The 26,253-nt window shown below is 38.3% G+C and overlaps 2 protein-coding genes across 3 annotated transcripts in view; both read right to left on the bottom strand.

Moving 5' to 3' along the window:
- Positions 1-472: 472 nt before the first annotated feature.
- On the bottom strand, positions 473-3,023 carry si:dkeyp-67f1.2 (uncharacterized protein LOC556106 homolog). The gene is made up of 9 exons (XM_039796796.1): positions 2,861-3,023; positions 2,678-2,773; positions 2,546-2,587; positions 2,312-2,441; positions 2,164-2,222; positions 1,780-1,830; positions 1,606-1,690; positions 1,398-1,524; positions 473-1,278 (listed from the first exon to the last, which is right to left on the bottom strand). Exons 1-9 carry the CDS (start codon positions 2,871-2,873, stop codon positions 1,174-1,176), a joined length of 708 nt encoding a protein of 235 aa, XP_039652730.1. The 5' UTR covers positions 2,874-3,023; the 3' UTR covers positions 473-1,173.
- Positions 3,024-10,366: 7,343 nt separating this feature from the next.
- Positions 10,367-26,253, bottom strand: part of cfap20dc (CFAP20 domain containing) — a 39,826-nt gene continuing 23,939 nt past the window's right edge. For both annotated transcript variants that reach the window (XM_039796393.1, XM_039796395.1), the window contains 3 exons: positions 18,752-18,813; positions 11,805-11,899; positions 10,367-10,937 (listed from right to left, as the gene is read on the bottom strand). In XM_039796393.1, the coding sequence (XP_039652327.1) occupies positions 10,819-10,937; positions 11,805-11,899; positions 18,752-18,813 (276 nt within the window). In that variant the 3' untranslated portion in view covers positions 10,367-10,818. The remainder of the gene's footprint in view (positions 10,938-11,804; positions 11,900-18,751; positions 18,814-26,253) is intronic.

Below are 26,253 nucleotides of genomic sequence, written 5' to 3'. Positions count from 1 at the left end.
ACCTTTTTGCCTTGTGACCCCTTATAAAAGTGTCGCGTTTACAGTAACTGCTTGAGACCCAGAGACGTCAAATTATCAAATATTTTCCAATTTTAAAAAAACAAAAAAAAAAAAAAAATTTTTTCCCCCACCTTTTTTTTTTTTTTTTTTTCCTTTTTTTCTAAAAAAACCCCTTATTTTTATCACTCTTTGGAAAAAAAAAAAAAAAAAAAAAAAAAAAAAAAAAAAAAAAAAAAAAAAAAAAAAAAATTTATAAAAAAATTTTTTTTTTTTTTTTTTTTTTTTTTTTTTTTAAAAAAAACTCTTTTTTTTTTTTTTTTTTTGGGGCCCGACCCGAACCAGTAAACTGAACTACTGAACTGTACATAAAGTAGTTAAAACTAGCACCACCCTGACCAGCTACAACAGTAAAATGCTGATTAAACATTGTTACACTGATAATACTTCAGTACTTTTACTTAAGTAGGATTTTGAATGCAGGAGTAATACTTATAACTGAGTGTTTTTACACGGTTTTATCTGTACTTTTACTATAGTAAAGGTTCTGAGTACTTCTGGTACTGAAATGGAATAGTATCCAACAAATGTGCTACAAATGGAAAGTAAAGAAAAAAGTGAGAAATATGAGATAAAAAATGGGCAGATAGCAAAAACTTGAGCATCTGGTCTTCAATGATAATTAAATGATAAATGATCCTCCACCCACCTGGAAGCAGAATATTGTTGGTTTTATCCCACAGGGACAAAACCGTTGACATATTCCATAGTTCAGCAACAATAGGTAATCTAAGTCAATGTGTCAAAGTGTACATTTTCTATTAGGCTACTATTAACAGTAGTAGCCCAGTCCAGTGGGTTTTATTTATATAGCCCAGAATCACAAATGACAAACTTGCCTCAGACGTCTTTACATTCTGTACAAAATCCTTAGACCCTTGATTTGGGATATAGAAAAACTCAAGGAAATTTCAGGAAGAGCAACAGAGGAAGGAGCCATCTTCCAGGATGAACAGACAGCAATAGTAAAACTACAAAGTAGAGTAACATAGACTTATCATTTTAGATAAATATTAAGTCCAGTTTCAGAAAATAGTGTAAAACTATTGGGAGTGTCATAATTTTTCCAGAGATGTCTTAAATAAGTCATATTCTCCTCTTCATCACAAACATCCTTTAAGGTTTATGTCCATCAGTTTGGGTCCTTGGTAAACAGCCGCCCACCTCCACCATCTCCGGCCATCTTTCATAAATGTTGGTTTTCTCATCATTAACAGCATGCTGACAGGTGAACAGGGAAGAAGATATTTGTATTGCCATCAATTATTTTGCTTTTTTACTTTTAGCGTATTTTAAAATAGATGGTCTTTTCTGACACAAAATAGAACAGGCCCACTAACCTTCTCAAAGAGGCTTCTGTTTTCTGTCCCTGCTCTTCCAGCAAACACCCAGCTATCTCTGTGTTTTACAGACTTGATCAAAGTGCTTCCCATTCCGACGAACACCTCCGTCATTTCTTTTGTCATTCTGCCACAAAGTAGTAGAAAGGAGTCATGCTGTGTGATACAAAATCATTTTTAATGTTGAATCATTGCGATTTGGTCTTACTTTGTTGCCACATCATCAAACGAGGCCACTAAGACAATCATTCCAGGTTTTATCTCCTTCAGGTATGCCAGGATGTCTTCTGGGTCTTTTGTTAGAGTAATTAAAAACAACAAAAAAACAATTCAATAAACCTTTACATTGAAAACAAGATTAAAAGATTAAAAAAGCTCTTACTTCCAAGTTTCAAATTAAGGTAGCCACATTTTTCCAGTATTCCATTTTCACCTGAGGTGGGGGAAAAAACAACAAACAACGCAACATTTGGTTATCAACAACTGACCAAAAAGATTGAGTTTTTTTCAATTGTTATGGAAGTCAAGATGTTAAAATGTTCTTTTTATGAGCACTTTAAGGATGTTTCCCCCATTTCATCTGCTGATGAAGATCATGTTATGATCAAAAAGCTCCAGAACGGCTAATTAATGGACCTTTAGGTGAGATTGTTCTAACAGCTGCTGTTTCCAAGTTCAAAACTGTTAACAATTAGAATCTTTAACAGAAAGTTGAAATTACTAACAGTACACTACTTAACATCTGTCAGAGAGCATGTTAACTCACCATTTAGCACCGCAATGTTCAGTCCCGGTCCCACATTATTCAACACATGGCTCATAATGCTGTTGAGATACCAATAAGGGTGAGTTTCGCACAGTCACGCACATTTCCATCCTTAGTTAATTCCGGTACTACCATATCAAATACACACATTTTGCCATCAAAACAGATCTTTGGTCCAACAACGTTAGCTGCTCCGCTGTTGATGCGTAAAGCAAAATGGTCAGGTGGACAGACTCTGGAGAGGCTGCATTTTGGCTTGGGTGTTGTTGTAGCTGAAACTGCAGATAGAAAAGTACTTGTGATCTGCCAGGAAGTCACACATACAGTAAATGTGGAAGTCATGTAATGTTAGAAAGATGACTTCTGTCATGATTTAATTTACCTGCTTTGAATTTCAGTGTGATTTGATCAATGACATTAACCCCTGAAATAAAAGAATTAAGTTGTGGCAAATAAAACGGAGTTAGAAGAGGTAGCTCAGGAGTTATGATGTAATAAGTTGAAATGAGCTCACCAAGAATATGTCTTGCTTTCTCCTGTACATCGAATGAATTGATGGCGATTAGCCAGGTTATGAGGACGACAATTGCAACAGCAAGGTGCAAAACCGCTGTCAACCACAAAGAGTAGATACAGTATGAAGTTTGGCAGACATACAACCAAAACTACCTGTTTTTGAAATAAAGTGAAATCTCACCTTGACATCTCATAACTGCAATAAATCAGAGAGCTTTCGGTTCCTGAAAGGAAGAGCTGATACCTTTGAATTGAAGTATTTCCTGTCAACAAAAAGTATTTAGACACAAAAAAGCTTTGGTGCCATCTCATCTGTGAACACACTACCTGATAATTTACCATGCCTTGAGGATGTTTAGTTATGCCAACAAAAAAAGAATTGTCAGCTCCCCTCCTTCTTGTGCTACATACAAACCAGGATGTGGCATTACATGCACACCCACTGAGAGCTAGATGATCAAGTTTCTCTCTTTTACAATGTCAAATATGGTACAGTGTCAGCAGTAACAGATACTGTTACTGCAAACAGCAGGTTGTATTTAGCTGTTAGAGGAGAAGAAGAAAAAAAGGCCACAAGCTTCATATTCCCAATTATATAGGTACATTTTTTTTTTTTTTTTAAAGAATCCCTGGGAAATTCATAATTTTTCTATTTGTATGTAAATTTTAGTAAATCCCATGTGTGGTATAAAGCTGCTGATATACAAAAAATGCTACAGCCTGTGGAATAAAGAAACTCACTAAAAGCAAATAAATAAGCATGAAATAGGCACAAACACAAAATCTAAAAATATACTAAGAAAAGATTAAAAAAAGAAAATATATGTATATATACTGTATATATTATTTACAAAACATTTACCCTTATTTTAACCTGTTTATACAGGTAAATGACACTAAGATTGAAACTTGTTTTTCAAAAAAAACTGGCAAAGAGGAGTTAGAGTTATTACAATAAACACAACATAAATAGGCCAATATGGTGTATTTGTAAAGGCATTAAAGTCCATTTTTTGATAGATGGACAACACTGTTTGCACAATAATTAGTCATCACAGACGTTCAAATAGTGAAAGGCATGATAATCCCAGAGGCCAAGCCCTTGTGTCTGTAAGCATTTGCCCTGCTGATCCTTGAACTGTAGCTGAGTTCAAGTGTTCACCTGGCTTGAGGGGTCCAAACACAAATAACATTTCCCTGCAGGCAGTAAATGAACTGGTATTAAAGTTATTGTGGCCAGATCATAATAATTTATCCATCGAGAAATAGTTGGGTAGCTGATTAGGGAAATAAAGCCTCTGCTTAGCCATATTTTGACAAATGAACCACACACATACAGATGGCGTAAAAAGAAGAAAAAAACAAAACAAAGAAAATGTATTCAATATAACCACTTCAGTGCACCACATGAGCATAAAACAAACTGAATCAATCAAAAACTGATTTTGAAACAGGGCTTCTCTAAGAGCAAGGGGCTCAAAATGGTGGCACCATAAACCCCTTTACATTTTAATTTATATTCATTTATTAAACTAATTTCCACAAAGTGAAGGCAGGGCGAGAACTGCCCAGTCAGTAGTCCATCTTTGAATATAATAAATTCAGTTTCCTGAGAGAATTAAAGGACAAAACTTGAAAGCACGTTTTATATTTATAGTAAGTGTGCACACTTATTATACGGTGTATGTGTGCACATTATAAGCTGCTTAGAGATACAGTAAATGTCATGAAATATTTTCCGGTCTGACACCTAAAAACTCTTGTTAAAACTCTTCCCCTCATCCGCCCAAACCTTGCCACTGGCTACATGTTTGTAGTGGTCTTGTAGTTCACAATAGAGGGTTGTTAGTGTTACGTAAGGGATGGTGTAATACTAAAGAGAACCAGCAGAGGGCCTATGTGTACCACTTCTAAGACGACCATTGTTCATTCAAAGAACCATATGACTGCATAACATTGTAGAAACAAATATCCATGTTTTGTTTCTTTTGTGTAAACAGTATGCCAGTCCACAGGAATAATACAATATTTAAGTTTAAGATTAAGCAGAGAAGCTCTTCGGAAAAGAGACCGAAAGAGTGGATTATGCAGGTTATGACAGAACAAGGACAATCCAAGCAGGTTGCGAACACATCAGCCAGTCCACATGATGCATGTATTTAATAACCCACGTTTCTCACATGTACACCAGCATTTTATATATCATACCATCATCAGTAACTGTAGAGCAAACGTTTCCATGAGATGTTTGCCAAATCTTCAGTAATACATGAACTTTAAACAAGAACAGATTGATTCCAAACACAAATTAAAAGAGAAATCACAGTGAAGCGATCTGACGTGAAGATGTCAGCAGAATTCTGTCACACTGATGTTCACATAGTTTGTGTAGCCGTTAAAAAATATATCAACACCACTCAGCCTAGAAGTCCATTAAAGGGTTGGTGGACTCTGGAATCTACAGCAAATTTACTTCAAGTGAGTCAATGTCAGCATGAAAAAGGAAATATATTTCAAAGTGAACTGGCCAACTGGTAGATAATTTAGTGTGACTATGTTTAGCTGCAAGTCAACTAGGCTGTTTGAAATATCTGAAATGTCAAATCTCCATGTGATGCAACTGCTGATTTCATCACTGGATGATAATACTGAATGAATAAAAAGGTGTCCATTCTTTAAAATATGCAAATATGAATTTGAGGCATATTTAACCACATTTAAGCAAACTATCTTGTTCTTATTCTTTAATCTCATGTGAATTAATGTGCCAATAATATCAAATAGCAATAGTTTGTTTGCATTTTGATTTGTAACTTTTAACTAGATATTGTATACTTTATCATACAAGAATGAATCATGCATTTGCATTCCCATGTTATTTGGCAGGGCATTTTATATAGACTCGCATTGCCAGACCTATCTCCAGAGCACTGTGGAGTAAGGTCTGGCTACACCACACACGTACATTCTAGGATAGGAGAAAAAACGCTCTGGGTTGTTCGCATTTCTTTAAACCAATCGCGATCGTCTTGGGTGGCACTAAGCTCCGGATGCAGAGACGGTGGCTCTGCAAAATGGTCTCGGGAAGGAACTTGTTTTTGTGGAAAACGCCACATACCATATTAAATGAAGTTAACTGTTAACAATATACAGTAACGTGAGCTATTTAAATTAGCTGGATACATGGTTAAACTTAATTTGCTCTTACCAGTGTATCGCTGTGACTACTTTGTCCACAGCAATCGGCCCCAAAACGCCCCAGTAAGATAAACATATTCTTTGTAAATCTTTACAATCATTCCCCGAAAGAACCAAGCAGGCCTGCCTTGTTGCACGATGCAAATTTTCTTCAAAACTTGCCATTTTCAGCGTGTAGCTCGCTAGTTTAAAGTTTGTTGTTGTTTCCTGAAGCGAAAGGATTTTGAGAACTGCAACACACAGAGAGCAAAAGGTTAGGGGCAAAGCCTGACATTGGGCGCGTTTCTCAGTGGGATCAGCCACACTAGTTTCCTTTTCAAATAAACAGTCATTCGATTAAGGGGCATATAGGTTGGAGGGCAAAAAAAGTCAGAGATAGGCCTACTTAAAAAAAAAAATTAAGAAAAAAGGCTGAGAGGTGAAACCCAGGACAAAGAAAGTCCCGCATTACTTGCTCTCTAATCTTATTGCTGTCAGTGCAACATAACAATTGCATCACCTCCTCTTTTCTCACAACTCGATTTCGACAGCTGGACAGTAAAAAGACGAGAAGAAGTTAGTAACTCTAACTGAAACTGTAAAAGTAATGGTAATGCACTTCCACAACATTGGGGGACTGCAGCAGAGGCCGAGATAGCCTGACTTTTAGTCCTGATTATGTTTTAACAATTAATGCTGGATCCTGCAGTTCCCAAAATGCCAGTCTGTATCACGGCTAATGTACATCAGAGTTATTTTGTCAGACTTAAGAAGCCCCTCCACCGTCACATTAGAAATGATACAACTGTTTTCACAGACTGAGTCAGACTTTGATGTTTAAAACTTTCAAGGATCTGGTTAACACATCAGTGTCAGTAATAATACAGATTCAACTCAATATTTCACAATAGGCATGAAGAAATAACACTCTCATAAGAATTCAAGTCACACGATGAATACAGATCCAGAAACATAAACCACACTACAGGTGTAACTAATCGATGAATCAATTAGTCATCAGAACATTAAATCAACTATTTTAAAACTGATTCATATTTTAGGTTGTTCCTAAGACATTTGAAGAAATCCTCATGGTTTTTAGGAAATTGTGATGGGTCTTCTAGGGGTGCACGATTCAGAAAACGTCACAATTCGATATCGATTTTCAGGCTCAAGATTCGATTCAAAATCGATTTTCGATTCAAAAAACGATTCACAGTATGTAAATGTAGTTACTTTTCCAATGTGATTGCAGTAGACATACAATAAAAAAAAAAATTAAATTATTATTTTATTTAATAAAAAAAATATGAATCGATTTTTGGAATTCTATGAATCGATTTTGAATCGGTAGACCTTGAATCGCGATTCAAATGTGAATCTTTTTTTTTTTTTTTGCACACCCCTACTGTCTTTTGTAGTTGTGTGCACCAAATGATTCATCTAGCATGAAAATAAACATTAGCTGCAGCCCTAAAGCACATAATGAATCCACAAAAAACTCTTTTCCAGTCGGGCCAGCAGCATGAATCCCCGTCTGAGATTTATTCCAGAAGGTCCTGTCACGAGGAAAATAAAAGGAAGTTACAAAATGACATGTGAAGTGATGAGGAAAGTTACGGCTGTGTCAGCTCGTACGGTGGGGTGCACGACAGTGAAATCTACGGTCAGGGAAGCCATGATGCACTGACCTCATCTGACTCCTCTCCCACTGTGCAGGACCCCCTGTCGCCTTCCCCCTCTGTCACAGCTGAACCCTGATCCTCCATCCGCCTCAGCTGTGAGTATCTGTATGTCGCCTCACTGAAATAAAGTTACGTGACAGACCGGTGTGATGTGTTTTTAATGCACTAATTATTTTAAATAATCGTGTTAAGTCTTAATGATGAAGTCTGCTTACTTGACTGGGAAGCAGTATTTTCGGATGATCAATACAGCAGCAACTATTGCAGCCACAGACACGAAGATCACTGATGCAATAATCCCGGTGTGAAGCCTTAACCCGGCCTAAAAAGAAGACAAATGAATCCAATAAGATCTAACAGTGGGGTAGTTAAACAGCCCATAAACCTAACAGCTCAGCTCATGATGTGTGCATCAGATAAAAAAGGAAATACGGGCAGGAGATATGACAGCTGAACAGCGTGTGTGTTATGGATCACACTGGTGAAAAGCTCAACAGCAGGGGTGTGAATCACGGGGCCAAGCAGCAAAACTATTTTGACAATAAATGATCACTCACATCCGAACCGTGATCACTGTAGCCAATATCTTTAAAGCCAGATGTATGCATACATTCATAGTTAATGTTAGGAGTAGAGTGAGAACTTTAGTCTTCGTAGTGATAATTAGGATTCACGCAGCCCAAAGATTTTTCAATTAAACAAATAATCACACATTCGAGGAGGTGTCGGATATGAAAAGCAATGAAACTAGGATGAGATATCACCACACTTGTAACATATTCACATCATTTTGTAATATCAATGTGTTTGGCCTGTGTCATTCCTTATGATACTTTATCTTTATGTAAGGTGCTAAAGTGCAATTGAAAGGCATCTTTCAATGCCAGATTTGTAGCTTTCTATAAAATTCATCAAGCATATGCAGTCTGTGGAGAGACATCATTAACCCAAAGTCAGTTATACCTATTATTATTACAGTACTTTTTATGAATTTATATTTCACTTAGCATTGAGGCACTGGAAGTGAAGTGAATATGGTAACCATTATGATTCCATACAGATCTGTAAAATAGTGAGTAGGCTATTGTGAAATAAAAGAAGATAGAGCCTAACAATGTGTATTTTTTCTCCTCTGAAGTACATCCATTTTAATACTACTATGATATTAGCCTGTGTTTGATTCCTTAAATAACTAAATAAAGGAAAAAATTTCCATATTTCCACCTTCACATACTGTAGGCCTATATGTCAACACGTTAAACAACTTCACGTTTGACATAGCCCAAAAATAAGGCGCAGTTGTGGGGCGTATCTGCGAATTTAATGACAAGCAACTCTGACACCACGATCATAATAATAACTTGTTTGTACTTTTGCATGTTCAAGGTTATGTCTGCAAACCAATTCATGACCATTACAGCATTTAACGGATCGAATTTGCCATGTTACCACATATTTACCTGTTGTGCTGATGACATTGTTGCGACTTTCGAGCCTGGTTAACCTACTTTCATTATGGAGCAATAAAGCTCAGTGCATTATAGCCTATTTGATTAAAATCAAGTCCCAAATTGATGGACAATTGTAATAATTTAATACAAATGCTTTCTGTCTGACTGTAACCGTGCTAGGTCAAACGCCATGGTTGTTTACTTCCTGGTTGCTCTCACCTCACCTGTTGAGAAGAAGTATTTCCACGCCCCCTTTCAAAAAACATCATGTGACATTTGGTTTTTTTTTGTCACGTGACTTTATAAAGCGACATGCAGTTTCTACTGCAAATAATATATATTTCAAATTTAAAAATACATTCTCAAGCCTCAAGTTCGACTATTTTTCAGAAAAATTAGCCCATTTCAAAATTCCTAGCAAAAAAAAATAATTTCTACAGTGAGTCAGGCATTAGAAGATAAGGCATAAAGTTAATGTTTCAAATGCAACATTGTGAAACATATGAGCAGTGCTTAAAGAAGAAAAAGACATACTGTATTGAACCCATTGAATATTATACAGTCTATGATCCTCCTCAAGGCACAATTTCTAGAACCATTTTATAGTGGCATCTAAGTATATTCAAATGTTCAATTTTGTTTCTAAATGGTTGATATATACTATATGTCCAAGTTCTTGTTTTGGTAAGTCTGGCTATTACTGATTGGAAAAACAGTTTGGTGTTGAATACTACACATAAACTGTGTGAAAAGTGTTTTTGACAAATAATGAACACATTTCCTTTTATTGTAATTGTGTACACTATCCATCTATCAGTATTTGAGAAAGAGATTGCCCTCTGACCTGGGCCCAATATGCTGGCTGAGCCAAATGAATGGTCAGTCACTGATCCCAGTTGGGGCTATTGTTTGATTAAAACTACTCAGAATTACAATATGATGGATGAATATTAGTTTTCCTCTTTTCATTTCATTTTTTGGCTGTCACTGTGAGGCGACGATTCATCTCAGGCTGAAAATGATGAATCAATGTCAGGTGCTCATCAGGTGTGATCAGTGTTTTGGCAAGACTGATGAAAAGACCTGCCAGCCCGTCTGTTGTTACTGCTGGTTACTTAAAAAAAAAAAAACGAACCTGAATACAAGTATTACAACAAGGGATACTCATTAGCTTTGGCACATTTTACAAATACATTCAAAATGAATAATCTTTTATATGTTTTGCTTGTTGGGCTATTAAATGATGGCAAGTAATGTACAAGCTCTGTCCAACCAGGACACTTTGATTAAAATCCACAAATGAAATCAGCGACACGTCACTTCAGTTCATGTTTAATTCAAATATATACACACATGAACACATACACACATGGATATCTGTTTTTCACAAATTATGATAAAGAACAAAACAACTTTTTCTGTAATACTAATATACAGGCAAAAATTTAATTTCAGAAATCATTTTGGTAAAAAAGAAGCTACAGGATGTTCTTTCAAAAGGCTTACATGTTAATTTGCTAGCCAAAACTTCTGAAAAGACTCTTTCTACCAGATGTGCTACTGAATGGGCAACTACTCAATTTCTTGCAAAGAGCATGTATCTGATTTATTGAGTCCCACTCCCTTACACACTACCATGTCTATTCATGGAGACACAAAGCTCCTGTTAGTTTCTCAGAAACAAAAGCAGCAACATGGAAAGATTCTTGTGAATGGGGTTTTCATTGCTGATCAATAAGCTAGGCCTCAAAAAGATTGATGACGCCATTCATCCCCGCCATTCAAAAACTTCTGATTTATTAATTTAGATTCTCTTAAGCTTTGAGTCAAGCTAGTTCATAGTATTTCCCCGTCTTTGGGTCGAAATAGCAGTTCAGGCATGGATCATAGAGCAGATTCAAATACTCATCCTCCTTCTCCTCTTCATTCACCGACTCATCCCGTCCTGTAATAATGCAAGAAGATCACTCTGCAACACTTGATAGTAATTGTTCAAAAGCTACATTGAAGTGCAACAGTAATTAACATCAATTAAGTGTGTACAGATACAAAATACATACTGTAAATGTAAAAGGTATACTGTATTTTTGATCAACAGTAGCATAGCCATGCCAGATATGAGTAAGGGCCTACTCTGTCAGCTGTTACTGGAATGAAATGAGAAGCGTGGATGGTGAGGTGACCTTCAGACTCAGGTGGATTTAAAAGTTTTCTGTCGTTGCCATTTTTTTCTCTCATCAATCTAGACCTAAGACACCCACTCTCTGTACCACATTATGAAGCTGTAAAGAGACTCCCTGTAATCCCCACTACTTTAAAGTGTGAGAATTTAGCTGTTAAACTGACAGGCAGTTAAATGCTAAAAAGGTTATGGAATGCTCCTGGAGGAACATTTTATCTAATCAGAACGTCGGTGACGATAATGAAAACTAATTATAAGACACATTGTGTAAGAGGTTTAAAAATGATGTTGTAAACGGAAAAGGTTTCATCAATTAACCTTGTCGATGTGTCTTGAGGGGTACAGACCTGTAATGAGCCTGTCTCTTTTGACCTATGGAGTTATGTGGAGGACAGAGCTCCACTCTCGTGGGTTTCAACCTTTAATTAGATACAGTGTCACATGCTTTCCCACCATGTTGAGTGCAGTGTTTGGGTGGAAGCTTTGACACCGGTGAATGTTTCCGTTAGTATGCATTTGTGCAATTAGCGTGGTTAATGTTAAGGCACTGTATTGTTTGCTGTCTGCCTGATGTTAAAGGACATAAAAGGGTATCTGGGGCCAGAAGGGCCAAAATTAAGATTACTGTACCTCCGATTAGATCTTCCAAATGGTTCCATGTGTTGCCTGACCTTCTCCGCTGGCTGGGAGGCATAATGGGAGGGCTGAGCACATCCATCCACTCCCTAGGGAAAAGACCATTAAAGCACACAGTCATGACAACACATGCCATTACACACCATCCTACTGTACCGCGCCCATCAAATTGCCTCCATATGACATTTTAACAATGAAGTCCCATCATGGTGTGCTCTCAGAAGCCCATCTAAGCCTCCATTGTCCTTGAGCTACTTCTCCTGCACACTTAGCCTCGCCGCCTCAGTTTTACCTGAAGGATCATTTATTAGATTTTGACTCAAGCTGTGATTTCCAAGTGTCCACATTCTGGCCCCAGAGTAGGGGTCTTAACCTTGTCGGTGTCTGTGAGAGCAGGACTTTCTTTTTTCTCTAAATCAGTTTATCTTCCCTGTCTGAGAGCTACACAGGCTATAACTATAAATCAAACATTTTCTAGTAAGTGCAACACTGCTCTTTTAGTATGGAGCAACAGATTGGAGTAAGAGGAAACATGCCACAATAAATTATTACTTGGAAGCACTGCAAGATTCATTTGTAAAACAGAATTCATGATAATTTGAGGCTATACATCAGTTCCACAATTATCCATTTACATATTTTGCCTTTGGACTAAAACATCTCATTAGTGCACATCATAGCATATTTAATGAGGGACTATAATCTTCTGTACAACATTAAGCTGACAGCAGACAATTCAAACGTTCATTATCAATGACTGATAATGTCACTCCCTCTGAAACTAAAGTACATTCACCAACCACATTATAGTATGTTCACCAAACCAAAATTGTGATATGTTAATACTTTCAGCAGGCTACGTTTAAAACATTTGCATTTCTAGTATATTCTCTGATTAACTTTACTGTTGTAGACTTAACAGGATGTTGTTTGGGAGCCAGTGAATCCTCCTTGTCTCTATTACAGAAAATGCTACACAAATGTAGGTGCATACATGGATCTTTAGTGATATGGTATCTGGAACTAACTGCACCAGTGGAGTAAAGATTAGTAGTAAAGTAAAGTAAATACTAAAGATGACACTACCTCAAAGAACTGTTTGATACTATGTCAAATAAACATTGTTAAACAGGTAGTTCCGACCAAGTAATTTGAGTGGGCAAGAAGCATTCCTTATGCTGATATACAGTATAACATCATTGGGACTTTTAACTATACGTATCACTCCGCTTTACAAGTGTTCCAATAACCTAACAATATATATTGAAGCTACTTAGCAGAGTTTCAGGAGCAGGGCCACACCTCAAACATGCCTCTTCCTATAAATACCACCTAACCCTCTCATGTCATCCGCTCTCGTTTCCTGCACCCCTCCCTCCCATCCTCTTTCTGTTCCTCTCCTTTCTCCTCTTCTTTAGGTCCTAAGGGGGTCCGTCGTGCCCGAGTGCTACAGCGGATTCTCTACCGAAGCCTCCCCACAATGAAGTCAACATCAAGTCAACTGATGACTACAAGAAAATTCCCGTCTCTCATATCGGCAACTTCATGCCTCGCATTCCAATCATCTTCCTTCATTAAATCGTTCAAACGTATCTGGTTGATGGTGTGGTCCTTGCTAGTTGAATACAGGCTAAACATCGACATTCAGTCCGTTAAGAAGACCGAGCTGACACAGTCTGGAGAGCGAGCAACGTTACTGTCTGATCAAGCTGTTAACTCGTCAGGACACGCCACCAAAGCGACCGTCAATGGACTCTTGTTTCACTGGTTGCATGTGTAGACCTACACAAAGTAGCAAGCTAGTGTGCAGGAAAATTAGTTAAGTGTTGTTTGGCAACAGTCCATTTCCACTCCAGTTGGGGAACTATTTGTGTTTGCAGAGCCAAATAAATGATTAATTAAACAAACTAATCATAAGGAGTTGTTGCTTATTACTGTTAACTAATAAATGGTGTTGTAGAACTGTTGTATAAAAGCAATCTCACATGAAAGCTAGTGCTGTTGTACCGGATATCATGACATTCAGTACAACAGCACTAACCTGACTCAGATGGATTGCTTCGCATTTGCTCGGCATATCCATGTGGGAACTTTCCGTTGGAGAACTTTTGGGAAGGGGCGTAAATACTGGCTAGCTGATTGGATAAACCATCTGTCTATCACCACCTATGTTGGTGATAGACGGGCCAAATCAACCAATCAGATCAAACTCTTGCCGAAACCAGTCGGGAGAAGAGCAAAAACATCTTTTCCTCCAAGAAAAGCCTCCAGTGCCGTTTTTTTGCTCTTCTTTCAATGAAGGAATACTTTCTAATTTGGATAAAACTTGCGCGATAGCTACGCTCATCTCATCCGTGGAAGCTGCCATGTTGTTTAGACTGAACAGTCGCTTCTCGTTGCGTCATACCTAAACCCGCCTCAAAACCAACGCTGATTGGTCGGTCGTTTGGCGAACGGCTCCAAATTTTCTCTATCTCAAGATGCCAGACTGATCTGCGAGTGGAAAACTGGAGCTTCAACAGCACTCCTTGTCGTGTGAAATATGGTAACAACTGTATGAAATAGAAAAAAGAAAAATGCACAGCTTTCAGTTAAATAACATCTGAAATATGCCTACACATACATGTTTAAGCACTATGGTTACTATAGATGAAATCCATCCCGGTGAAAATAAAAAAGCAATGCAAGGATTAACACCTGCATACAGGTCGGTTCATTTACATCTCATCTTTCCATGCATTTAAGCCTGAATTAGATATTTCTTAATTTCTAACCTCAAGCCTTTAAAATGATGAAGTACATTATCTCTACTGACTAAGGCTCTGATTTTTCTTTCTAACAAAGGCATTTGTCCCACTCTAACACCCCTTTGACTGTGTGATAGGCAGAAACAGTACAATAGTTAATGAAAGCAATTTTCAAGGACAAAGGCCTTTGCTACAGAGCTGCAAATTGGACTTCAAACTGTTAAAAGGAACTTGGTAAGAGTGATTCAATTCTTAATTTTCAAGTCATTATACCTGTGATAAAGGGAATACATTAGTTTAATTTAATTTGAGTGAGTACACTGTTTTGCACAGCAGTGAAGTATACTGAATATAAGATTTCCAAACTCAGTTTGTATGACATCCTGGCAACTGTACTGAAATTCCTAATTGTCTTTATTGTAAAAACAATTGAACTGCTACTCACAGTCTCTGTGACAGCCTGATTTGTGGTTTCACATTCGACATGCCAACCAAAGGCAGACACAAGTATAACATATAACATGTTAAATAAAAAGAGAAATAAAAAAGAAATGTTTAAAATGCTAGAAAAGCCCAACATTAAGCACAGCAACAGGAGCATTTTAGCTGTCAGGAAAACTGTAGCTCTCAACAGCGAGGAAGCCTTGCAGTGATGCCAAGATGCTCAAATAATACCATGATACAATTCACTGTAAGGGTGTCTCAGAATGCGATGCCTAAAAGAAAAAGACGAAGAACACAACGATAAATCCTGTGCAGCTGCCCCTCCGATATATAAATCAAGGCGTGCGTACTTCTAAGTCTCATTTCAGTAGTACAGCTGTGGATGCTGTAGTGCTGTGTGAAACAAATCAGGGAGTATATTTGAGGTAGCTGTCAATAGTAATATTAATTTCAGTGGACATTCAATCAAACAGCATATCCTTACTGGATGTTTATTCAGCACCCCAAAACATGTTAGCATTGAAATATGAAAATATCTACAAAGTAAATTCATTGGAGTCCACACGTGTTCACAACAGGCTACCTTGCTTTTCATCAATACATCAAAAGTGTCAGAGAGGAGGTGGTTGCATAATTTGAGTAGCGGACCTATGATGCAATCCCTTTGTCTTGTTTTGTAACATGCCGCATGGTTGTGTACACCCACAAAGAGATGGAGATGTGCAGAGACAGGGCTCAGTGAGGTGACGCAGGGTCTCCACAACCCTCCGAAGTGAAACAAGGGATCTATCCATATGCAGCCAGGGTTAGGGTCTTGAGATGGATATACAGCGCTTGTAAGCCTTTAGATACTGCCCAGATGGTAATGTGTGATACTGTATTATTAATGATAGCATTGAAGAGTTTCTTCTAACTCTTCCTCTGATTCAACATATTAAACCTGCCTCCATGAGCTATTTGACTCGAGCCTTAACTCGGAGCAATTTTCCCTCGAATGAACATTACAGAAACACTGACCCGACTGAAATGTCTATTAGCGTTACACTGTACATAATTCTATTTCATCTCGTCTTGAAAACTACGAAGCCCATTTTACTTCTTATGAAAAAAATATTTCACTCCTTTCACTGCTATGCAACAACCATCTGTAATGTTCAACACACAACATATTTTCAGGTGAAGTGTTGTAATTTACCTTTTTGATGTACCTACTTTTTCTCACCTCACTTTTTCAAGAGTTCATTTGGTGGTTTCTGGGCTACATAATGTATGTGTTCTTCTTAGCATTGTATACGCCTGAAGTTGATATTGGATGCACTCAATTATGCTGCCTCGAGTAATATACAGTAAGCCCATTCGCCAATAAGTTTTCTTTTTGAGGTTCGAAATTTAACTTTAGTCTGGTTTTAACCTGTAGGCAGGTAAAACGAGGTGGAAGATGTCTCGTGGCTGCTTTGCATTATAAACTACTGAGGCTCCTGCCATGCAGAAGTTGCCTTTGCTTCATCAATGATGGATTTCTCCTTGTATGACTCCTGATGCAGCAGTGAGTTTAACCCTTGGTTTTGATTTTTAAGGACTTGAACCACTGTCTATCTAACATTAGTTATGTAAAAGATAAAAAAAAAAAGTGTCATACAAAGTTGCCAGTAATAAATCTGGCAAGCACAATAATAAGTTAGTAACTAGGGCAATTTCTGAAGAATGAAAGATGTGGAATATGTTTAGGTTTGTTGAAAAGCTGACAATAAACTGAACTGCTGGCTTTAAAAGTTAAATAATACCAATAATGTATTTTATGATGTGGAATGAGTAGTTTATTAGTCTCACATTGCCAGACTAATCTCCACAGCACTGTGTCAGCCATGGAGTATGGTCTGGCTGCACGAGTTAACATTTTGGTGTAGGGGGAAAAACGCTCTGGGCTGTATGTATTTCTTTAAACCAATCACAATCGTCTAGGGCGGCGCTAAGCTCTGGATGCAGCGACGGTGCCCTTGCAAAAAAGATAGCAGAGATAGTAGAAGGGGAGTTGAATGCCTAGCTGGCGCATGAGGATGTCTGGCTTTATACCCTCACTGTACATCCGGTAAGCCAGACTACTGGTTTATTAACTCCACAACAATGTAATTACATCAGCAGTACACAGAGTGCCTCCACAGTGCTTCCAACCAACCTTGCTCACTCACTTCTCACTCAATCTCACTTAGAGTTCTTCACAGCGCAGATGCTTATTCTGTCTCTCTGACTGCTTCCACGGTATGTCAGTCTACCTTGACACTAGGGCGTAATTTCCACTGGGGACAGGAGGGACATGTCCCACCCCACACACACACACACACACACACACACACACACACACACACACACACACACACACACACTTTTCAAAATCCTGTTTGTGTCCCCCCACTTTCCAATTAGTTTGATATTATTTTATGTATAAGTCTCGGCGATTGGCCACTATTATAAGCAATAAAGAAAGTAAGACATCTTTTTCTTATACATAGTTTAGTATTATTCTTTCAGGCATAATTCGTTATGGTCAACTTCATTATTTCCTGGATTCTGTATCACCATAGTCCCTTTAAATGTATGCAGAAATGCAGGAAATGGGATTTAAATCGAAAAAAAAAAATTCTGGCAGAGGACCCCCAGACCTCCTGTTTTGTGTCCTCCTCCCCCACTTCTCAAACCAAAGTTACACCCTTGCCTTGACAGGCGGGAAGGGGGAAGAGACGAAAATGACACTTTTCTTAAGCACGTCGACAGCTTTTGTGTAATTACTCTCACTGCCATAGGGCGGAGACAATAGTCTGCACCCTGGGTCTAAGTGACTCCTGTCTAGAGAGTTCATTTCACAGAGATTAAGCTGAGGGACCCTTCTCATACTCCTGCTTTTAGCTCAAAGACTGTAACTCCTAGGAAAACCTGCTGAACACACGATGGAATTTGTAAGTGTTGTTCCAACAATGTGAGAATTAGAGCAGGTCAGAAAAGTCCCCATTTTTGCTTCCCTCCTGAAATATCAGTCAATGCTGCAGTTGGTTGGCAGTCCTGTCACTTGGAGGCTAACGGGGTCACATGTGTAAGTCTGTTTGCTTCCATAGCTACACTGTTTAAAAAAAGCACAAATTCCCCTAAGTTTTGAAGTTAAAAAAGATGTGGGAAAAGTATGGAAAACTGTGAATATTATGAAAGGTATGTACTTGTGAAAATGACAGCAGTTAAGGCAGAAGAAAACTACTGTATCTGGCACACTCTCAATTTATTCATACTCATTTGTAAGCGAAAAAAATGTTTGCAAACCAATTTGCATATCTATCTGACAGTTGACATTTAATTCTGCAGTCACTGGTTACCATCTGATTATGAATTTTAGGGTAAGTTTCATGTACATGCAGCCAAATACAAATAATAGGCTAAATAAGGTCATTTTCTGTCAGGAAATACATGAAATAAATCAGTGTGGCTTGCAATTTTCTCGACTATTATACCATGGTATGCAAAGGTACTGGGTTGTTAGGTTTCTGGAGACAGCATGTCAGTTCTTTTTAAAGAAAATGACTCTATTCATAGCCTGACCTTCATGCACAACATATAAGTAACAAATAAATATGTGGTATCACGACACAAGAGTTTTGTTTCTATTATTAAACTGTCTTGTAGTGTACATTTTATTACAAATTACAAATTTGAAGCTCCGCAAAGTATTTATACTACAAATGTGTGTGATGCATGCTTACGTACCTGGGGTTTGATTGCAGGAGGGGGTTCATTTCCTTCTGATAGTGGTGACCCTGATTAGCTGGCTGGATCAGTAATATAAAGGAAAAAGTAAAAGGTTGTGTTACAAAATGTCGCAAAATACTCATAACTCAAGGACTTACAAAATGTTTCCAAAACATATCAGTATTCAGTTATCTATATTAAGTAAAAAAAAAAAAACACTGAGTGATCTGTTGGGGCATAAAAAACAATATAATGCACACTCACAGCACTTCAGGACTGAAAATGTTGTATAGGTGCAGAACAACCTATTTCATTCAATATAGGCCGGTAATGAAGGCCGTCGCGTCCACCACCATCAGACTACAATTTAAGCTTCATTGCTTGACAAATGATCGTTGTCTCTCAACAGAAAAGTTACACCGTGATACAGATAAACTGTCACAGGGAGCAACATGTCTTTTATGGAGAGACCACTGTCTAGCAGCGGTGGAGGAAGTACTGAATCTCAGTACTTAAAGGTACAGTAGGTAAGACTTATAAAACTAACTTTCAGTATTTGCTGAAACTGCCCCTATGTTCGAGTAGAACTACATGAAGCAGGTAATAAAAAAATTAAAAAATCCACAGCTCCCTGTTCAGATGCACCAATCAGGGCGGGCGTCGTGTCTAACTGCGTGTCAATCACTGCTCATGCACACGCATTAATTCTCCCTTGTGGGGGGAGGGGCTTAGGAGGGCTTGGGCTTTAGCAGAAAGGGGCCTGAGAAGTTGTCGATGTTCAAATTTTTGTCCTGGATCTTCGCAATCCTACATACAGCACCTTTAAGTAAAAGTACAAATAACCAGAGAAATATTTACCAAGTACCACAATGACAACCCTACTTAAGTAAAAGTAAAAAATACCTGATTTTAAATGTACTTTAAGTATTAAAAGTAAAAGTACTTGCATAACAATTTATTCTCTTAATCTTATTTGCATATTACCATTTAAAATGGTATTAAGAAAAAAAAGTTGGTTAGTTTGTTAGTTTGCACCTTGGTCAGTGAAGGCACTGTGTCTAGTGCCCCGTGATTTACAAAAGGGTGGTTCAGTTATTTTGATGCTGAGCTTCGACAGTATCCATACTGTCCACTACCACAAACAAGGCCTGGCTTTTAAAAGAAGTTCCTATTCTAACCAGCATAAAACTGATATATGTTGTTAGAATCGGAATGCGGTTAGTTTTATTCATGGATGTATTTTAAGATGGTTTTATTTCCTTTAACCGTAAGCAAATAAAGTGTGGGAAGCAGCGGAAATGGGGAGGCTGATGTGAAGAGGTCCAGCCAAATAAATAAGATATGAACGCGTCTTACGCAGCCTGGCGGAGAAGTAAACAATGCTGTGGCGAGAAATAGATGGCAACTATGATTTAAAAACGGGAATAGTAAAAAACAAACATTTACATTTTTTTTTTATTACCGAGGGTCAGCGGCGCTGCGCCCGGGCTCTGAAGCACCGGAGCAAGCTTGGAAGCCAATGAAGGATATATATATGGCAACCAAACTTCACTGGTGAGACAAACGTGTGACGGTCAGGAAGAAGTTTTGGCAGTGGGAACAACTGATCCGAAAATGTGACGAAAATGTAACGGAATGTTGTAGAAATGTAGTGGAGTAGAAAGTATAGATAATTGCTGAAAAATGTAACAAAGTAAAAGTCATGCATGTATGCACTATTGATCCTACTTAAGTACAGTACAGATATGTGACAATGTACTTAAGTACAGTAATGAAGTATTTTGTACTTTGTTACATTCCACCACTGCTGTCTAGAACATCAACTCAGTTGCCCAATATCACATACAGTGCCTCATTGACATCTACAGACAAACATTAACAACCCTTGCCAGCTGAGCACAAGCAAGACAAGGAACATTTTCACAAAAACCTATACAAGCACAAATTTATCTTAAAGCTTCTACAGTTTATGGAAATCCGTATGCTGCCTGTTCAGGTCAGGACAAAAAAATAAATAAAAACTCTTCTATGTTATATGCCATGTTAACTGGCAAGCATGGAAGATCACTGCCTTTCTGGCAAACAACAAGAGAAAAATACAAATACAAAAAAAAACAGAGCGCAGCAAGACGCAGAAAACATGGGTGAACAATGAAGGGTGAACAAACCAAGATCAAGGGATAAGTAAAATCGTTTAATGTGTTCAGAAATGTAGATGTTCTCTAACTATTGGAGTGACAAATGATTGGAGCTGCGTGGTATTTTTGATTTTTAAAACACAAGAAGCTACATTATTTGTGAGCTGTGAGTATGAGAAAGGTAAAATATAATGGTTTCACATTCAATTTATAGTAATATTCAGCTGTACGAAACACAAATGCATTACCCTCTCCATCTTGTCAAAGCTAAAGACCATATTATAGCCTCAGGAGGTTATTTAAATCTAGTGCCTGTTTAAAGGCTATTACGTTACATGACGTTGATGAAGAAGCAGTCATGCTGAAGCTGTAGTCCTTACACTGCTTAAGTAAATTTGAGCTATCTGTGCACTCCAGTGCCTTCTTTATGTAATCCTCTTCTAAAAATAAGACAGGACCTAAAATTGTACCCAGTGGAATTTTGCAGGTAATATGTACAGATGATGATGAGTTGCCTGTCGGGGGATAGAGAAAATTCTTTTGGGGAGGTAGGAGCTGAACCATTTCTGTACTCCATCTGTAATATTAAACCCAGTGCCTCAAATGGTCATTTAAACTTGCATGAACTACAGAATCAAAGGGAACGCCTGGGTCCAAAAGAATAAGAAGTGCATCTGCTGCTAACAGAAGTACATTACTTATTTTGATCACCTCTTGATTCAATTTTATTTCAATAAACAGCCAAATGTGTCAGTGAGTGAAGCAGCACTGGCTACCTGTAGCTGAAAGTCAACGTGATGACTTTTCTGAAAAACTATCTGCTGCACAGACTAGGGGTGGAACGGTACAAGTATTCATATTGAACCTAAACGGTTGGGTACATGAATTTGCATGGAGAATACACAGTATAAAAATAAATAAAACTTGCGTGCAAATTAATTAAAGTAATGCGGAACTACTGTTAGATACGCGTTTCTTTAGGGACACCTAATCTGTTGCCCCCCCGTTCTGAAGCTCCCGAGCTCCGCCTATGTCGACGGTCCAGTGAGTGAGTCAGAGCTAGCAGCACTAAGTAGTAGCCTAGTCTATGGCGAGTGGTGGCGACCCACAAGAGTTAGAAGACCCGCTGGCCTCTTTAAGATCGCAAGTTTGGGAAAACTTTGAATTCCCAATCAGTTACAGTAGTAAAGGCGAGAGAGTGATGGATAAGACGAGGACTGTGTATGCGTTGTTCAGCAGTTGTTGGGTATGTGAGTGGAAATACATCTAACATGCTAATGCATATGCGACGCCATCACCCAGATGTGCCAATCACTGGAACGAGACAAAAAAAGTGTCCAACTTCTCCTCCCTACAGCCTTTAGATACAAATACAAATAGGGCCAAAAAAATAAATAAATCACAGGACCAATTGGAATTTACATGTCATCTTCAATGCGCCCATATTCACTTGTAGAGGAACCTGGCTTCAAGTATTTGCTGTATGTACTCGAACCTCATTACAACATGCCATCCTGTCCACATATGAGGCAAACTGTAGTCCCTTCCATATACAGCCAAACACAGATCTTGATGGAGCACGAGTTCTCAGCTGCACCCTCCGTTACACTAATGACTGATGGTTGGACTTTGCGTGCTACGGAAAGCTGTCTCTATACAAATGAGCTCACCTGCAGCAGCAACGGACTCAAGCTATTTAAGTATGCGGATGACATGGCCTTGGTGGCCAACCTCACTGATGACGACTCTCTGTCCACTTACAAGCAGTATGTCAACACAATGGCACTTTGGTTCAAGAGAAGCTCACTGGAGCTTAACATCACCAAGACCAAGGAACTGTGTTGCCATAGGGGCCGACTGCTTGATACTCCTCATCCACTATCCACACCATTGAGACTGGAAGGGCAAGTAGTGGAACAGGTTGAATGTTTCAAGTACCTTGGTACTTTGATTGACCACCGTCACACCTTCACCCTGCATGTTGACACAATTTACAAAAAGGCCCAACAGCGCATGTGTCTCCTCAGAGGGCTTAAAGGAGTTGAAGTGAGATAGGACATTCTGTCCAGAGTATACCAGTCACTGATAGAGTCTGTCATCGCTTTCAACATCACATCTTGGTACAGCTTCCTACCAAACAAATGCAAGAGAAAGCTGGCTAGGATAGCCAGGCAAGCTCTTAAGATCATAGGCATTCCACAAAAACAGCCATCTGATCTTTATATACAAGCAGTGGGAAGAAAATCCAACTTCATCATCCAGGATGCCTCCCACCCTCTCCACCAAAGCTTTGAGCTATTACTATCAGGAAGAAGGTTCAGAGTGCCTCTGGCTAAAAAGTCATTATACAACAAATCCTATATTCCCAATGCAATACATATACAAAACTCATTCTACTGACACATTCTGCCTTCACTCAAAAGAAAATGTTCTAACATGGCAACATATTAGACAATACAGCTTTTTGAATCTTGAATCTTGAATCTCACGGTGACTGCTCATTTTATTGACTGAGTTGAAAATGAAAACGTCAGTTCTACAGACGAGGTCCCTGTATGAGCAGCACACAAGCACTCACCTAGCTGAGAAGCTACAGGAGGTCGTGGCAGAGTGGAAACTAGAAAGGTATGCCTGTCGCACTTAATAGCAAAAATACTTTCTTTTATCTTTTGTGGGGGAAGGCCTCGCCTAAGTAGAATCTTTTTGTTGTTATTATTCTATGTAATTTTCACTTTCATAAATAAGATATGCTGTATTTTCATTATAGCTGATTGTCTTATTTTGTTTACAAGTTACAGATGGAGTCTGGAGATGATGTGGGGTACTTATTGTTTACTGTTTACATCTTACTTTACATACTTCAGGCTGTTGCAGCTAGCTCAGGGGAGTGACTGTATGACACTAGGTGGTACAGCCTGGAGACAAAAAAATTCCTTCTGCATTTTTGTTTTGCTTTTCCCTCCATTGTACCAAACCGAACCATGATGTCTGAACCGAGGTATGAACCGACCGTGATTGTGACTACTGACACAGACTCAAAGAAAAAAAAACACAGGATTGGCTAAAAGGTCGCTTCACACCAGGTATGGCTAAGCCTAGGTCCTCAACACAGCCCAACTTCTAGTTGGCTCTTATAGCTGGACCTCTATTGTTTGACCAGTCTCCTTGACTGATGTTCAAACATTTAGCTATCCTGGTTCTCAAGCTGCACTTTCCCTCCCCTTCTACATATCCACGCCTGTGCATCATCTGTTATCCTGCACGATGGGTCAAATGATGCTACAACAATCAGAAAACCTAAAAGAGCCCTGCTTGTCTCTGATCAGCATTGCTGTAGACTCAATCATTTCTGGCGCTGTGCCTGCCCTGTGCTATGGAGACATTAACTCAGCAGAAACCTTTGGTTCAAACATTTGTTCGTAAAACTTCGCTGCAACAGCATTTGTGGGCTGTACGGACCTGTTTGGCAATGATGATGCAACCAAGCAGTGCTAGTGCCAGATCATTTATCTTTAACATCCATCTTACTGCCTTATTTATCAAGGCAGTTTCCAGGTGATTGCTGGTGGATCAGCCCCACTGACAGTGGACACTACAGTGGTTGTTCTCCTGCTTTTTCCTCCGTATATATGCTATTCCTGTTATATACCCCCATTGTACAACTGCCCAAGCAAAACTGCAGGCCGAGCAGTATTACATTACCCAGTCTCACACCTATCATTACTCTCTCTCCTAATATTATTTCCTCTCCTAACACATCTAATATTAATAATTCTCCCTTCTTCTTTGTGCATGTGTTATTTAGTGAAGCTACACCAGACATTTGTATTCCCACAGAAACCTGGCTCAATGCCAATGTTCAAATGAAGACATAAGTGTTGCTAGATATAACTCATTTAGATGTGACAGGAAAAGTAAAGGACATGTATTGATTTATGAAGGAGTTGTTTCACTGTACAATTACTTAACTCTTCCTTAGGACATTGACTATGTTGCAGGGAATGTATAGGCACAAACACTGGCTGGAAGAATTTTAGACAGCAGAATTGTCTCCTCATCTTTGTATGGAAGGCTAAATTGGATAATTATCCAGTCTAATTGCAGATTCTGTCATTTAGTTTAGTAAAGACATTTGAGATTGGATTTAGTCCTCTACACTGCTCCCATCAGTAATGAATTGTATTTATTAATACAAGTTAAACATTTCATCCCATCACAAGATGTATTTGATAGCTCACCTTAATGTCAAAACTAACTATTCAACATCTTCACTGGAGTTCATTGTGACTGACTCAGTAGAAGAAGAAACTGTCACATTTCAAGCCAGGAAGGGATGAGTATATATATATATATATATATATATATATATATATATATATATATATATATATATATATATACTCATCCCTTCCTATATATATATATATATGTGTGTGTGTGTGTGTGTGTCTGAAATCTAAATTCACACAACCATTCAATCGACAAGGTGATTATTTTGTATTCAAATGAGTAACCGAAGCATAGCATACAATCGCCTGGGGGGGAAGTTACGTCTGGGCTGGTACAGTAGTTTCAGCAGCAGAGACAGCAACAATATAAATGGCAACAGCAGGGCCACTTGAATCATAGCATCAAGAGACATGAAATGGCTTGTCAGTTCTAGTAGCCCCAGACAGTGACTATTCTCTTTCTAGGTCCCAAAACCATCTCTTGGTTTCATCTTTCACAGACACAAATTAGATCATTTTTAAAGTTGTATTTGTTAAAATGTCTCAACAAATAACTAGATTTGTATTTGAAAAAATAATGTTATGTCTTTCTGTATGTCTCCTACTCTCTTTTTTTTGGCAAAGCATTTTCTTAATATGCTGATGGTGGTGCTGTTGCCATAGTATTTATAATTGTATAGCGCTGCAGCTGATTCGGTAAACATCACTTTGGGGTTTGATTAAGTCAAATGTAAATCTCATCCTGTCCTTGTGGAAAACTGTACTAACGGTATGGTCTAAAGATACATGTTTTTAATGGTGACCACATCTCTGTGTCCTCTAAAAGGAACCATGAGATGATAATCCCTGCAGTAATACTACTTACTGTGTTCTGCTTGAATCTCAGTACATTAATGAATACCTGCATGCACAGAAATGTAACAGACCTATAACGCCAGCGTCTGTAATGATTATATTCACTGGGGATCCTACAGTGGACCCAGTAGGGCCAGACAGGGCAGTGTTCTCTCTTCATAAGTGCAATGTGCTTATGCTAATGGTCCCTTGATCTAAATGACCTTCAATTGCCAAGAGCAAACTACAGCACCTTTGAGTTCTAAAAAAAAACTTCTGGGGATCATTTCAAATGACCAAAATACATTTTAGTCACTGG

Source organism: Perca fluviatilis, chromosome 4 (assembly GCF_010015445.1).
Source record: "Perca fluviatilis chromosome 4, GENO_Pfluv_1.0, whole genome shotgun sequence".
In the NCBI taxonomy this organism is placed as follows: Eukaryota; Metazoa; Chordata; class Actinopteri; order Perciformes; family Percidae; genus Perca; species Perca fluviatilis.
This window is presented reverse-complemented; position numbering and strand designations above follow the sequence as displayed.